Below are 14573 nucleotides of genomic sequence, written 5' to 3'. Positions count from 1 at the left end.
CTTAAAGCGACAGCTGCCGGGCGGCGGGGGATCCCGGCCGAGGTGCCCCGCAGCCCTGCCGTGCGTCTGTGTGTCCCCTGTGCCTCAGGGTCCTGCTGTCCGGGTGACGCTCGGAGCCGTGTCCTCGGGGTTGTGGCTGTGCTGCCGGCCGACGAGACGTGGACGGGGAGAAATGGAGTGAAATAGAAGAAGGGCAATGTGGAGTCTTGTATCTGGGCAAAGAGAGCCCCAGGTACCAGCATAGGTTGGAGGCTGGAGAGCAGCCTGGGGGAAACGGAGCTGGGGATGCTGACAGCAGGGTGACCCCGAGCCAGCACTGTGCCCTTGTGGCCAAGAGGGCCAACGGCATCCTGGAGTGTGTTGGAAGGGCGAGAGGTTCTCCTCCCCCTCTACTCTGCCCTGGTGAAAGCGTATCTGGAATATCGTGTCCAATTCTGGGCCCCTCAGTTCAAGAAGGACAGGGAATTTCTTGAGAGAGCCCAGCACAGAGCCGCAGAGGTGGGTAAGGGAGTGGAGCATCTCCCTGATGCTCCCAAATTTGATCTCGCATAAAGCACTATCCCTATTTTTGTGCTGAGGGAACACTTCCTTCCATCCGTTCCCAATCCCACGACTCTTGGCTGCAGGTTGGCTCTTTAATGCAAGCAGAGGCACGGACCCAGCTGTGGCTTCACCAGGTTGTCCATTGCTTTTCTGATTATTTGTCATTTCCCTTTACTTTTGTCTTCTCTCACAGTCATATTTGCAGCAGACTCTTCAGGTTCCCCTGCTCATCACAGCACATAGCACCATGCTGAGGCCGTGCAACCCAGCTACAGAAAGGCGTGTTAATATTTTCTCCATTACGCTCCTGAGACATCATCAGTCTGACAGGCTGGATTAGAGAGAGCCAGAGGGTGAATAATGTGTCTAATGAAAGCAGCTGTGTTTATAATTCCTGTGGCACGCCTCTACATGCAGCAGCATCGCTACCCCTCGTGCCCCAGCCTTGGGCAGAATGGAGAAGCTGCCACAGAGCTCCTCTTGGTGCCAGAGAGTGTGTCTCTGCTAGCATTCTCCATTGGGAAAAAATATTGAGCCACTGGGGGATGAGCCACTGTGCCCACTCGGGTTGGGCATGGAGGCAAGGTCACCCCAGGGGTTGGGGACATGGGGCAGGAGAAGCCCTCTTAGAGCATTTTTGGATGCTGCATCTCACAGTGTGCCTGGTCCCACAGGATGTATCTGTAGCACTAAAATAAATGCTGCTGGGCATGGGAACGTTATCATGCATAATGCCAAACTGGGTTGGGATAGCACATGTATCACACTCCCAGGCAAGGCCACTGGGCAGGAACGTCCCAGGAGCCCAGTGCACATCTGAATGCAGTTTGCTTTAAAGGCCAGCAGATTTCACCAGCAGAGATGCATGCTGGAGCAAAGGTCCCCGTGCCAGTGGGACTGGGGATGTTCAGGACAGCAGGAAGAGAGCTCAGGAGGCTCAAAGAGCCCTGGGAAAGGAGAGAGTTTGGAGGAAGGAGGGGTAGAAGAAGGACTGGAAATGTTGTGTGGACCGGGAAGGCCACAGAGCTGGGCTGCAGGGAGCTCTCCTGCAGAAAAAGCAGCTCCCAGGAGTCGCAAGCCCTGCACAAGGCTAGGAATGCAAACACAGGACTGTGTCCTGGCATGCCCCACACACAGAGCCTGCCTGGATGCACTGCTCTGAGACTGCGCACAGCCACGTCATCCCTCCACAGTACCACACACTCCCCAGTCCATCCTGCAGGCTGTCCCACCCCCTGCAATCTCAGCTGGAGCTGGTGCTTGTAGCTCTAAACAGCCACGGTGGTGTTGCATGCCTGGCAGCAGCTACAGCAGGGCTGTGCAGCAGGGATGTGCACTTCTGGCAGCATCCTTCAGCCCTCGGCCGGGACGGGCCCTGTCCTTATCACAGGTGGATCTAGGGGTCACGACATGGGATGCTAGACTTTGCATAGCAGACCAAGCGTGTGATATTCTGGTTGTATTTAGCTCATTCAAGTCACCAGCCCTGCAATGAGTTTACAGTGGTTGCCCAGGGCTAGGCTGCTGATGGCTGGCCTGGAAGTTGGCTGAAGGTGGTCTCTGTTACGTCTGCGTTGCCATACATCCCAGCTCTCCGCCCGTGTGGAATGAGGAACACGCTGCACGTAAGGCTTGGCGATGGGGATGTTGTATTTAAGAGCTCTCTGTCTCCGTTTTGCAGGCTCACACCCCACGCACACATTCAGATTCCCACCAAGCCAGCTGTCACAAGGCACCGAACGCATCTTCAGCATCTCCTGCGGCTGCACCTCGGTATCCGCGCGTCCGGAACGCCGCAGGGCGCTGCCTTGGGAATGCTGCTGAGGTTCTGTCTCTGCTGCCCTCTCGTGAGGGCTCACCGCCTTTACACCGAGCTTTGGAAGCTCTGCACCCCACCCCCACCGCTGCTGAACCACCTTTTCATTTTCAGCAGCCGTTAGAATGCCGAGATTTTGCAAAACTCTACATTCGGTCGTTCCCTGTGATCGCACAGCTTCCCCTCCGTGTCCCAAAAGATGAGGGGCTGATCCCAGCCCACCTCTCACTGACACCGTGCCCCACTGCCCCCTACCCCACACAGCTCCCTGGCTGCACACCAACTGATTGCTCATTTTTTCAGTGCAAATGAAGGAGCTGAATCCTGTTAGTGATTCAGCTGTTTTGTTTTGAGGTAAGCAGGTCTCCCTGTAGTTGCTGTGAGAGGCAGCATGCTAATCTTCTCTGTTTTGGTGTCTTGGCCTGCAGTGCCCCTCTGGGCTTTTCACACCTCTTCTGTAATCACTGTGTATGCAATCCAGCTTCCTTCCACTCCTGGGTCATGTGCGATCATTACGAAAACATTTGAATTCAGTTCTTATCAAAGCTTAAGGAACCAATTGCTGTTGGTTTCTGAGGCAGGTGAGTCACACCAGCTGTCTGTCATGGAAATTAGACTAATTAAATCCCAAGCAATTGGAAGAAGTTGACCAAGGAGTTGGTGGACTTTCCATGCCTGAGGAAGTCCATCTGGATACAGCCTTGTGCAAAGCAGCAAAACATGGAAGCTGTTCTGCAGGCTGGGATTTGGGGATGGAGGCCCCAAGGGGCAAAGCTGGGGCTGCAAAACCATACTGTGGCCTTTTGGGACTGACTCTCATAAGAGAAGCCCTGACACACAATGTGTGTATGGCTGGAGCAAGGACCATGGCTTGGGGAAGGCGGCCAGGGGACCTCTCCCTATGCCTGGCTTCCAGGACAGGCTTGCAGAGGGCATGGCTGGGGAAACCCAGCCTTGCTTTACTCAGACTTGGAGATGTATAATTAAGGGAGCTGTATCCTAGCCTCAGGGGATGAGTGATAACCCAGGAGACACAGAACCATATCCACTGAAAGTCCTGGGCCTGGTATTTCCAGCAAGGAGCCACTGGAATCTCTCTGCAGTGGGCCCTATAGCTGGACAGGGAGCAGGTCCTGAGCCTGATATCTTTATTCCTAACGCAAGGAACCTGTCCATGTGTGGGAGGCAGCAGCCACAGCCTGAGCTGCACCCTGCTGTGCAGAGCCAGATGCCATCACATTCACAGGCCATGATGCCCTGGACCAGTCTGTGATCCCAAATTTCACACTTCAGAGCCACAAAGCATTCTACATTCCCAATAACCCCATAATAAACGTGGAAACAGTGGAAGCATGAGTTAGAAAGGCCCTCTGGTGACCTCCGGGTCAACTTCCCCTCCTAACAACTCTTTCCCATCACCTCCCTTGGTTTGATTTTGTGATGGCCTAGCTCTCCCAAGCCATCTCACCCTGGTGCTGCAGCTCTTGTGACCCAGGTCCATGAACTCTCTCCCTCTGCTGGCACCAGCAAGTCTGTGCCCCAGCACCGCTGTGGCTCCAACCCCCCCGTTCTTGCTGGTTGGGTGGTTTTATTTCCCCAGGACCACCAACAGATCTGGGCACACAACAGGACAGCAAACCTTAGCTGAGAAGTTTCGGTTGATGCACACTGTGGAAGTCTGATCTCAGCAGCTTTATTCCTACAGAGGAGAAAAAAGATCACATTTTGTGCTCTCGTAGCTCCAAGAGCTGAGCTGTGATCTGTGAGAACTGACAGCACACTACAGCATGCAAACGGAGGCACAGAAAGGGGTTACACAGCAGTCACAGGAAGGTTACAGAATCACAGAATCACAGAATCACAGAACTGTAGGGGTTGGAAGGGACCTCTAGAGATCATCGAGACCAAACCCCAGTTAGTGCAGTACAAACCCAACGCAGGGCTGTGCCCACAGCCTTTTGTTACAGTTCATGGCAACGCGATCTCAAATCACTGTCACAAATCACAAAATCAATCATGGCATATCCCGAGTTGGAAGAGAACCATAAGGATCATTGAGTCCAACTCCCAGCTTGGATCAGCATTGAAATGTGCACAGTCCTCACTGCAGCCCTGGGCTGTCTTCAGAGCCTCCCCGGCCACCTGCAGCCCCGTGTCACCATCCAGAGTCCTCGTGTCCCCTTGGAGGAGTGCAGCAGTTCACAGTGCAGCTGGCAGTGCTGCAGCAGCAGCGATGGGCAGGAGCAGGAGCAGTGCAGCTCCTCACTGCAGCTCAGTGCTCTGCATGGGATAAACCAGCCAGGCACTACCTGCAGAAGGCGTGCAGCTGTCTCCCAGCTTGTCGTGGCACATCTGTGGTTTTCATGAGAGGCTGGTGCCCGTAAGCTGATGAGAGAATGATTGCTGGGGCCTCTGGAGCAGCTCTGTCTTCTCTGGAGCGGTTCTCTGCATCTCTGAGCCGTGCAGCCCCGCGGTGTGCAGCCCTGAGCTGTGCATGCAGTGTGCAGAGCTGCTCCTTAGGAACCTTTCCTCCTGCCAGTCCCTCTTGCTCAGGCTCCTCAGTTAGCACCTGCAGGAGGACGATGCCAGCACACACAAGCAGCCACCTCTTGGCTACGTCTTTCTTCGGGCGTGGTAAATATTTTCTCACCCGTGCTGGGTACAGCACCCTCCTGGCTTTCCTGCTCCGTTTTGTTGGAAGGCCTGGAGGTCTCCCGACAGCTCGGATGGCAAGCAGAGGTCTGGGCAGACTGTCTGAATTGTTTTTCAGCAGAGCTGTGCTGGAGAAAAGGTTTTCTCCCGTGTGAGGCATCATGTCCTTAGCGGCCTGCTGGGGTAGCTCTGAAAGCTGGGAGAACTGCATGGAAAAAAATCTCCCTGCCCAAAGATGGTTCTAATTCAAACAGCAGCCCGACGAAATAATATTTAAAAAATATATATTACTAATAACAACGGTGCTTTTATTCTTTCTCGTTAAAGCAGGTCACGCAGCACCCCAGAGCTGAACTCTCGGAGTGATTTATGTGTCTTTATGGGAAGCTGTTCTTTGATTTCTCTCCCCACTCCTACCCGTGCTATAAATACCCACCTGAGTGAAGATGATGATGAGTGAAGATGCCGTGGGAGGAGCTGGGCTGACTCACAGCTGCCCAGGGATGTTTCTGCCCCGGCAGCCCATTCCTGCCCGCAGGCACGCACTGCTAGGTGAGAGCATGCTCCTTCCCAATTCTTCTCCCTGCATTACAGCCGTCTATCACAAGGCTTTCCCTCAAGATATTTTGATGCTTCTGAGAGTGTAACCTTCATTAAAATCCACTCATCTGCTATAAAGAACAGAAATGGAGCCTGAGGACAGGTAAACTCTGCTGCCTTCCCAATCCATCCATACATGGCTGGGAGACCCCAGTTTCTGTTATGATCCTGTGCAATCTCAGCACTGTGCCCCAGGAAACCTCAGCACTTGCTCTGGCAAGCTCAATCCCAGGTATGCCCACAAAAGGAAAAAAATCACTGCTTGTGTTCAAATTCCTTGTGCCTTATGCTGACTAAACAGAGCCTGAAAGGGCCGAGTGCCCACAAACCTGCTGAAGAGGCCTCCAGCTCTCTGTAGTATCTTTGTCCTCAAGTCACAGGAGTTAGCTGCTGACTTCATAAAATCATTTAATAGAATCGTACAGCAGTTTGGGTTGGAAGGGACCCCCAGGATCATTGAGTTCCAGACCCCCTACCACAGGCAGGGCCAGCAGCCTCCAGATCTGGTACTAGGCCAGGCTGCCCAGAGCCCTGGGTGGTGTGTTGAGCACCAGCAGGAAGACGTGTATCTGTTGATGTGGGGCACCTCACACGCTCACATCTGCTCAGGCAGGTGGGGATGAAAAGTGAGTCCTGCAAAACATCTGCGGCAACCATCCATGGGATAACCAATGTAAATCCCAGTAGAACTTGATCTAGGAAAAACTTCTCTGAAAGAGTGGTTGGGCAGTGGGACAGACTGCCCGGAGGTGGGGGAGTCACCCTACCCGCAGGGGTTCAGGAAACATGTAGACATGACACTGAGGGACATGGTTTAGTGAGCAATACTGGTGGCAGGTGGGCGGTTGGACTGGACGATCTTAGAGGACTTCTCCCATCTTAATGATTCTGTGACTGTAGCTCTGCAAGGTGTTCTCCAGCAGCTTGGAGCCAACACAAAGCAGCAGCAAAGGGCACAAATTCCAAGTTTAAAACCACTCTTTGATGTCTCCCGTTACCCTTTTCTCTCCCTAACATTGCTTGCATTACCCTTCTTGAAGGAACAAAATGGTGGTTGGCTTTAAGTCACAAGACAAGCAGCGTCTGCTCTTTCTCCTTTGTAAATCACCATGACAGAGATTTCAACTCATGGAGACACATTTCCAGGTCTCTGTGACACCCGGGCACAGGGGATGGGTCAGGAACTCCAGGTAACAACACTGCCTATGGCTTTTCCCATCGTCCCTAATCCCCATTTCAAGCAAACACTGGAGCCAGTGGCTCACTGTGACACTTGCTCCTGAAAACACCTTCCTGAGGGCAGCATCTTACACTTTGAAGGTGAGTGCTTAAATCTGAGACACAACCAAGGCATAGAGATGGGATTTTGGTGGCTTGTGGTGGCTTTTCCTCCTCTACAAGGCCAAATCAAGAAGGGTTGGGAGATCATAGGATCATATCGTAGAATCATAGAATTGCTTGGGTTGCAAAGGACCACAGTGCTCATCCAGTTCCAAACCCCTGCTGTGTGCAGGTCGCCAACCAGCAGCCCAGGCTGCCCAGAGCCACATCCAGCCTGGCCTTGAATGCCTGCAGGGATGGGGCATCCACAGCCTCCTTGTGCTGCTTCTAAAGTCTCCTAATTATTTTCAGTTTGCAGGAAGAGAAGTGCTAAAAGATGTGGCATCAGTTCAGGCAGCCTCTTTAGCCACCATCTCACGGATGTGGGTGCCACTGGGGTAGGATGGTTCTCCCTTCAGCTCTGATGGCTGAACCCACACTCAGCATCCTACCTGCAACCCCTGCCGGGCATCCGCCTCCCACGGCCCGTGCAAAATCCTTCCAACTAAACCACGTGAATGCTTTCAACAAAGCACACAGTGGGAACATTTATCACACGGAGCTGCTGCAGCTTTGCCCTGTGGTGACTGAGCCCTTGGGGCTGCCCCAGTCCCTGCACGCCAGTGAGTCAGGATGGGATTAGCAGCACATCCTCCTACTCGCAGCACACAGACTTCAGGCCAGCTCGGCACGCAAAGTGACACCAAATGCACCCGAGTGTTAGGAGAGCAGTGATGTTAAATGCCAAAATCAAACATTTGGCATCACATTTTAATTCCCTTTATTCCAGCCAGAGCCATGAGGCAGATCGGTGCGTTTCTCCCTTTGTCCCTCAGAATGTGGCTGCCTTGGTACAGGTGCTGACCATCCACAGGTGTCTCGGTGATGTTCCATGGTTCACATCTAACCCATCCCACCAGCACTGCCCAGCACCCAGTGTGAGGACGTGAGTAATAACACGACCTCGGAACATTGAGACCCAGGAATAGAAGGCTCTGCCTGTAGGGACACGTCTTCTTCCTATTGGCAATCATAATTATCCATTAGCTTATTATCATTTGAGTGAGATTACACAAGGATTTATTTATAACTCTCAGGTTAGCTTGTCCAAGCAGGTCACCGAATACTTCTCAGATGAGAACTAAGATGAATCAGCATTGAAAGAAGCAGATTTTCTGCCCACCAGGTGCAAGGAGATGAAAAAGCAATTTCTGTTGAACTGCATCCAGAGTTGAACTTCATCCGTCCTCTCTAGGCCAGAGACAACAATGCATTTCACAATGAGCCTCCAAATCCAAAAAATGAGTATTGGATGCATTGGGAGCAGCGTTCGGATGTGGAGGCGATGGATATTTGGCATGAGCATGGAACACAAAAGGGCTCAGTGTTGGTCCTGGTACTAACAGAACTGGTGTGGAGCAGCTTTTGGAGATGGAGCCCAGGGCACTGGTGGAGCTGAGGACGCTGGGTTACGTCAGGCCAAGGCACTCTGCAATGCTCAGTATCACATTTTGACTACGAAACATCCAAAAACTGCAGTGCTGTTTGAGCACAGCGATTTGCAGGGAGGGGCAGAAACTCTCCTTACATCATCTGAAATAGTTGGGACGGACCCAGGGTCTGAGGCACGCGCCCTTCTTTGTATTGGAAAGATAAGCAACAATCTGGAAGCCAAGGACCAGCTCATTCTCAAAACAAAAGCTCAGAACACTTTCCAAGCCCCCAGAGGCAGCCAGAGGGGAGGAAGGGCCCGGGTAGGGTGAAGAAAGCCCATGACTCAGAAACCTTCATCCCACATGTTGGAAATGCATGAAGTCATCTCAGGAAGAACGAAGTGCTTCGCTCTGATGCATCAGAAACAACCCACGATGGTAAAGCCAAGTTGGGCTGGGTAAGGGGGTTATGTGAGGTACACACTGTGTCTTTTTGGTTGCAGCCTCAGAAAATCTGCTGGAAATTGAGAGCTGTGTTGGGAAAATGTGGAACGTAGCACCAACACTCCCTGCTCCTTGGGTACCTGCATGTGGCTCTTGCTGTCGATTTCGACAAGGAACTTAAGAGGAAAACCATTAATCTACAGGAGTATCTCGCTCCAGGATTTCAATTTTTTCTCTCTTTGCTTAGAGGAATGGGTGACACACCACGAGGGTTCGACCTAAGTGAGCGTTTGGGTACCATGGCACATTATGGGAGCCATAGTAGGGCACAGGCAGAGGTGAAATCTTAGGTCAGAGTGCTAAGGAAATCCCAGCCATGACTTACTCAGACTTTCTCTGGATGTGTAACAATAGGAGCTGAATTCCAGCCTGAGGGATATCACAGGAAGCTCAATGTCAGTAAGCTCAGAATAGCATCCACTGAGAACCCAGCACTGTGTGCACCCAGCTGCTGCCAGCAGCTCATCACTGCAATCCCAGCAGGAGGAGGAGCAGCAGTCCCTTCTGGGAGCCTTTGCTGCTTTCCCATTTCCCTAGCCTGGCTAATCACAGATGCAGGTGCCTGAAACTTTGGGCCTAAACCCAGCTATTTTAGCATCCCACACATACTCATTGCAGAAGAGTAGTGTTAAACTGGAGTGATCTCAATGAAGAGCAAGCACTGCAAGTGAGACCAGCTGCTGCTGGGTAGGACAGAGCTACAGCTGAGCCATCAGTAGGCACCAAGGGGAGGCAGAAGCCAAGCAAACAGCAGCTTGTGAGCCCATGGACTCCAAGCACTTCTAACCCATCCTCCTCCATCCCTCAGCCCGGTGCAGCTTCTCTGCTGCAGCACTTTTCCTGCAGTGTAACCTCACCCGCGCTCTTCGGAGCTGACCCCACACCCTGCACAAGGAGAATATGCAGAGCTCAGCCCTGCTCCCTGCCTCTCTTTTGCATATTTGAAAGCTCTTATCTCGTTTCACCTAACACTCCTCACACCTGCAGGTGTGTTGGCTCACACGGTGCAGCCCAGGCTCTGTCCTGACAGGGTGCCCTGATGAGGCCCTGCATTCCTTCTCCCTTGCTGTACACCACTCAGTGTACAGACCTGGGCCTTCCCACCCTTCCCAAGGCCATGCTCGCACTCCTCATCTTCCAGCATTCTGCTGTGCCATCTCAAAAGCTGTTGCATTTTCCTCTGCACCTTGGATGAATTGCTTCAGTCACAGCTATTGCAAGCTGGCCTCGCTCTCTTCTCCCCTGCTCAAATTAAATGTTGCTTCCCTGGTTGCACTGATGTGTTCAGTGAAGATTACAGGGGAAAATGCATTGAAGCACTGAATTTGCTGGAGTTCCTCATTAGCTTCCCTCCCCCCCCTTGCAGGACACATTGTTAGGCTATGTGGGGATGGGCCGAGTGCTGCACCTCCAGAAGCAGTACCTCAATTTACACCCATCTGCACGCACTGCTCCAGTGCTCCAGGCTGATGTTATGGATCTGCTGCAGTTCCTGGCAGAACCATCACAGCCAGAGGCACCGGGCAGTGAGGATGAGGTCCCTGGGTTGTGCACAATGCAGGAGGAGCAGCACTGGTGGCACTGGTGGCACTGGTGGCCCAGCACGGCCGGCACGATGCTGCAGTGCCTAACAGAGCAGTGTTGGTTTGGCACTGAATCACCTCTGTTTCATCATCCCGCAGCAAAAGGAATACAAACAGGGAGGATTCAGCCTCATGAGCCAGCACCTGCCTGCGGAGGCGGCTCTGGGCAGGCTGTGGTGGACGGAACCAGCTCGGGTTAGCTCCTTTTTAGGAACCCTCCATTACAAACTCCTTTTCCTGGAGGCAGCTGAGCCCACGCAGAACATGTACGTGCACCCGCTTCCTTGGGCTGGAGCCAGGCTGTGTTACTGGAGAAATGCAGGGGAAAGCCCAACCTTCTCCCAGTGCCCGGAGCGCAGGGAGGAGGAGGGGGACATCGGTGGGACGGGTGTCCCTGGGAACCCCAGCCACACACCCGGAATGCTCTGAGCCTGAGCTCAGGGCAGTTCATTATCGATCACAGTAAAAGCAAATCCTCCCAACTTGCTCGCAGGGGCAGCTGGAGGTTCGGCTGGTGTCCAGCTCTCAGCCTCTTCCCAGGGACAAAGGATCCTCCTGCATCCCGAAAGCAGCCAGGAGTTATTCCTGCTATTGATCTGACAGCTGGGCACTGCCCAGCCCCGAAGGCTGACTGCAGAACAGTGGAGACCTGAGGTCACTTTGTGATGGGGCACAGGCCAGGAGGACAGGGAAGGCTCTGCAGCCGCATGCTGGGGTGCACAACGAGCGATGCCCACAGCCCATAGTCTGCATTGCTCCCATCCTTGGGCATCCTGGAGCCGAGCTGCTTCGGAAGAGAAGGGAGTGTGTGTATCTGAAGCCAGCCATGCCTGCCCTCAGGGTGTTCCTCTGGGGCAGTGGCTGTCCATGCTGCCCCAGCTGACAGCAAGGGGGGTATCAGGGGCAGCATGGACAGCCACTGAGCTGGGGTGATGCCTAACCCTCCCATCACACCTTTAAGCTTTCAGCAAAGCTGCAGCCCTTGCTCCCAGTCCAAACCACAGCTGCATCGACCCTGAAGAGAAATCTAGGTGGAAAACCACATTTCGGTCACATATGGGAAAAATACTTTCAAATTAATTTATTCAAGGTAATTTGGATTTATTCCTGACAATAGCTCCAGAAGCAGAAGTTTGTGATGGAAGTCTTTGGAGACCAACAATTAGAAAGAGGCAAATCAAACAACCAGTGCAAACATCCACAGGATTACGTACGTGATAATTCACAGCAAATTGTAAAAGGGAACCTGGGCACAAAACCAAAACCTGGAGAAGCAATGCCATGAACACCTGCTCTACCCGCCTGCTCAAAACTAAAACATGCTGTTCCCAAGGTACTTCCAGGCAATGTGCTCCCCACTGGGTCTCAATGGCAAAGAACATCTACAGGGCCCTGCAGCACTGGGAGAAGCCCAGCATTCCTGTGCCCACACAGCCCAAATGGTCTTTTCCAGTGTGTGCTGCCCAACAGACACCAGTTGCTATTTCGGGCTTTCTAGATAACGAGCGTGGCGAGGTGCACCCAGCAGCAAAACGCAGAAGAGCTCCCAGTGATGGAGATGTGGCTCCGTGTGCTGCTGAGACAGAGAACCCCAATGGGTTATGGTTTCTTCCCTCACTTGGTACTGCACAGCGTCTGTCCTCATTCTAACGAGCGCATGAGTAACAAACAAAGTGTCTCTAATTGCTGTGAGGCTGTGGGCTCCTCGCTGGCCATGCTGCACTCTGCAAACATGGGAACACCCAGAGGAGAGGAGTGGTTGTGCTGCAGAGGAGCCTGGGCTGCCATCCCCTGCCTCAACCAGCAGCCCCAGGGCAGCCCCTGAGCCACTCTGCCCTCACACACTCCTCGTGAGACTGTAAATCCCGAGAACAGGTCGTATCTCCGCAGAGAACCCCTACAGCAGGTTGACTTTGGCCACAACCTGCTTGCAGCCCAGCCTGGAGAACTGCTTGTCGCCCGTAGTGTAGTAGCTGAGCTGGCCGGCCAATCTCTCGACGTGGCTCTGCTCGGGGTACAGCCCTTCCCTCCTCATCTCCTCCAGGAAGCAGTCTACGACGTGACTCCTCTCCAGGAGAACGAAGGGGACGACGTCTGCTGCCTTCCACAGCGGGTGGGCATGGCTCAGCACGGGCTGGATGACGCTCAGCAGCTCCTCAGCTCCGCTCCGTTGCTGCAGGAGCTCAGCGGATGCGTTCTGGATGATAAACTTGGTGATTTCACCACCCCCTATGTTGCTTATCAAAATGTAGATGGCATTGAGGAACTCATTGGTTTGGTTGGGTTCAAAGAATCGGCTGAGAGTGTCCAGCAGGACCGGAGACATGAGCTCAACCTCATCCAGAATGAACAGCGGTATCTTCTCCTCGATTTCAGCTCTCGTAACCATGTCAGAAATCTTCTTAGACAAGTCTGTTTCACAAGTCAGAGGATCCACGCCGCTCGGGCAGTGGTGCATGACAAAGTATTGAAGCACAAAGTCATTGTCCATGACGGAGCGAAAATGCTTGGCCAGCAGCCAGCCAACGTGACTCTTCCCCACTCCTGTGGGGCCATTTAACGAGAGGACCAGCGGCTTGTTGTGGATGTGGGTAGCGAGATAGTCCTTCAGCAGCTGCATAATACTTTCCACAGCAAGCTTCTGCCCAAATACTTCCCGGTGCATTGTTTTCTCTAAGCCGTCGAGGTCATATTTTTGGAGGTTGTCATCCAGGTTCTCTATGGCGTTGAGGATCTGGAAGAAGATAATGACGATGAGCAACAGGAGGCAGCGTTTGGCGTTGCTCTTCTCCTCCGTTGGGAGGTATCTCTTTGTTTTGTCAGGGTACAGAACTATCCGAGATTTCCTTCGTTTCTTTTTCCGCCTGGGTTTGCTCATCGCCCACTCTTCCAGAGATGTGTCAAAGGTGAAGTACTGGGATGTCTTGAAGCTGGACTGGTTAAAGAAGGACTTGGAGGAGCCGTACAGACCAGATCTGTTCAGGGAAAACTGCCTCTGGAGCAGCCGCGCATGGACGGGCTCGGATGACTTTTCCTGGGGAAGCTCGAAGTGCAGACGGCTTTTCTTCTGCACTCGGTAGCGCTGCTTGAGGCGGACGATTGCCCTCAAGGGTGAAGAAATAAAAGAGATTTTCTTGGAAGCAGCAGGGATCTCAGTATCAGGCACTTCTTCCCCTTCGCTCTCAGAGCAAGACGCCTCTCCCTTCGCATCGGCCTCCTTGCAGAGCAGCTCTCCTTCCCCATCGCTGTCAGAGCAGCACATCTCTCCTTCCACGTGGCCATCAGCATAAGGGCCCTCTCCTTTTGCACTGCTTTCTGCCGCATCCCCCATGGCAGCGGGAAGTTCTCCATCCACCTCGGCACAGGACACCTCTTCTTTGCACCGCCCTCAGCACAGGATGCCTCTCCTCCCACATCCCCCACGGCAGCGGGTGCTTCCCCATCCACCTTTGTATCGAGCAGCTCTCCGTCCATCTCGCTCAGTTCTTACAGCCCACTCACATCCTCTTCTTTCTAAAGCAAAAAGGACAATGCAAAATCAAACTCTGTAAGAGCAGGAAGTGACTGACAGCAGCCAAACGAGGCTGATTGGAACGATCACACACAGCCACGGGGTGTCGAAACACGGACTTCTGCGCGCAGCATCAGCCGTGCACCAAGGGGTGGGGAAGGCAGCCCCAGAGAAAGGGCATTGTTGGACGGGGCGGGCAGCAGGATGTGGGCAGGTGGATCCCGCCCTGACCCCGTGCTGTTTCCTTAGCACCTGCCAAACACGAGCAGCACACAACAACACACCCCTCCATAAGGAAACAGTCACCCTACACCGCAGAAATGGGGCGTGGAAAGCTCTGCCGGCCGCACCGTGGGGTTCTTTCCTTCCCGGGCAGCGCTACGGGATCGCAGCGGCTGGGCCACCTCCCGCTCCGTCCTTCCTCACCCGGAGCCACGAACAGCAGCGCGGTCACCTCCCGAAGGCAGCTGTGGGAAACGCGTGGACAGAGCTCACGCGGCGAGCAGGGAGCGACGCGGCGATGGGAGCGCGGAGCGGAGCAGCGAGCGACGTCCTGCCGGGCCGACCTCCGGCCGCGAGGTCCCGGCTCCGTCCCCGCCCGCCGGCGCTGC

The 14573-nt window shown here is 53.6% G+C and overlaps 1 protein-coding gene across 1 annotated transcript in view; it reads right to left on the bottom strand.

Moving 5' to 3' along the window:
- Positions 1–11517: 11517 nt before the first annotated feature.
- The window catches only part of TOR4A (torsin family 4 member A), a 6231-nt gene continuing 3175 nt past the window's right edge, over positions 11518–14573 (bottom strand). The window contains 2 exon segments of the mRNA XM_010720763.2: positions 11518–13826; positions 13829–13964. Coding sequence (XP_010719065.1) covers positions 12349–13826; positions 13829–13925 — 1575 coding nt within the window. The 5' untranslated portion in view covers positions 13926–13964 and the 3' untranslated portion in view covers positions 11518–12348.

Source organism: Meleagris gallopavo, chromosome 19 (assembly GCF_000146605.3).
Source record: "Meleagris gallopavo isolate NT-WF06-2002-E0010 breed Aviagen turkey brand Nicholas breeding stock chromosome 19, Turkey_5.1, whole genome shotgun sequence".
NCBI classification, from domain to species: Eukaryota; Metazoa; Chordata; class Aves; order Galliformes; family Phasianidae; genus Meleagris; species Meleagris gallopavo.
Note: the sequence above shows the minus strand (reverse complement) of the source record. Positions and strands in the feature narration are given on the sequence as shown.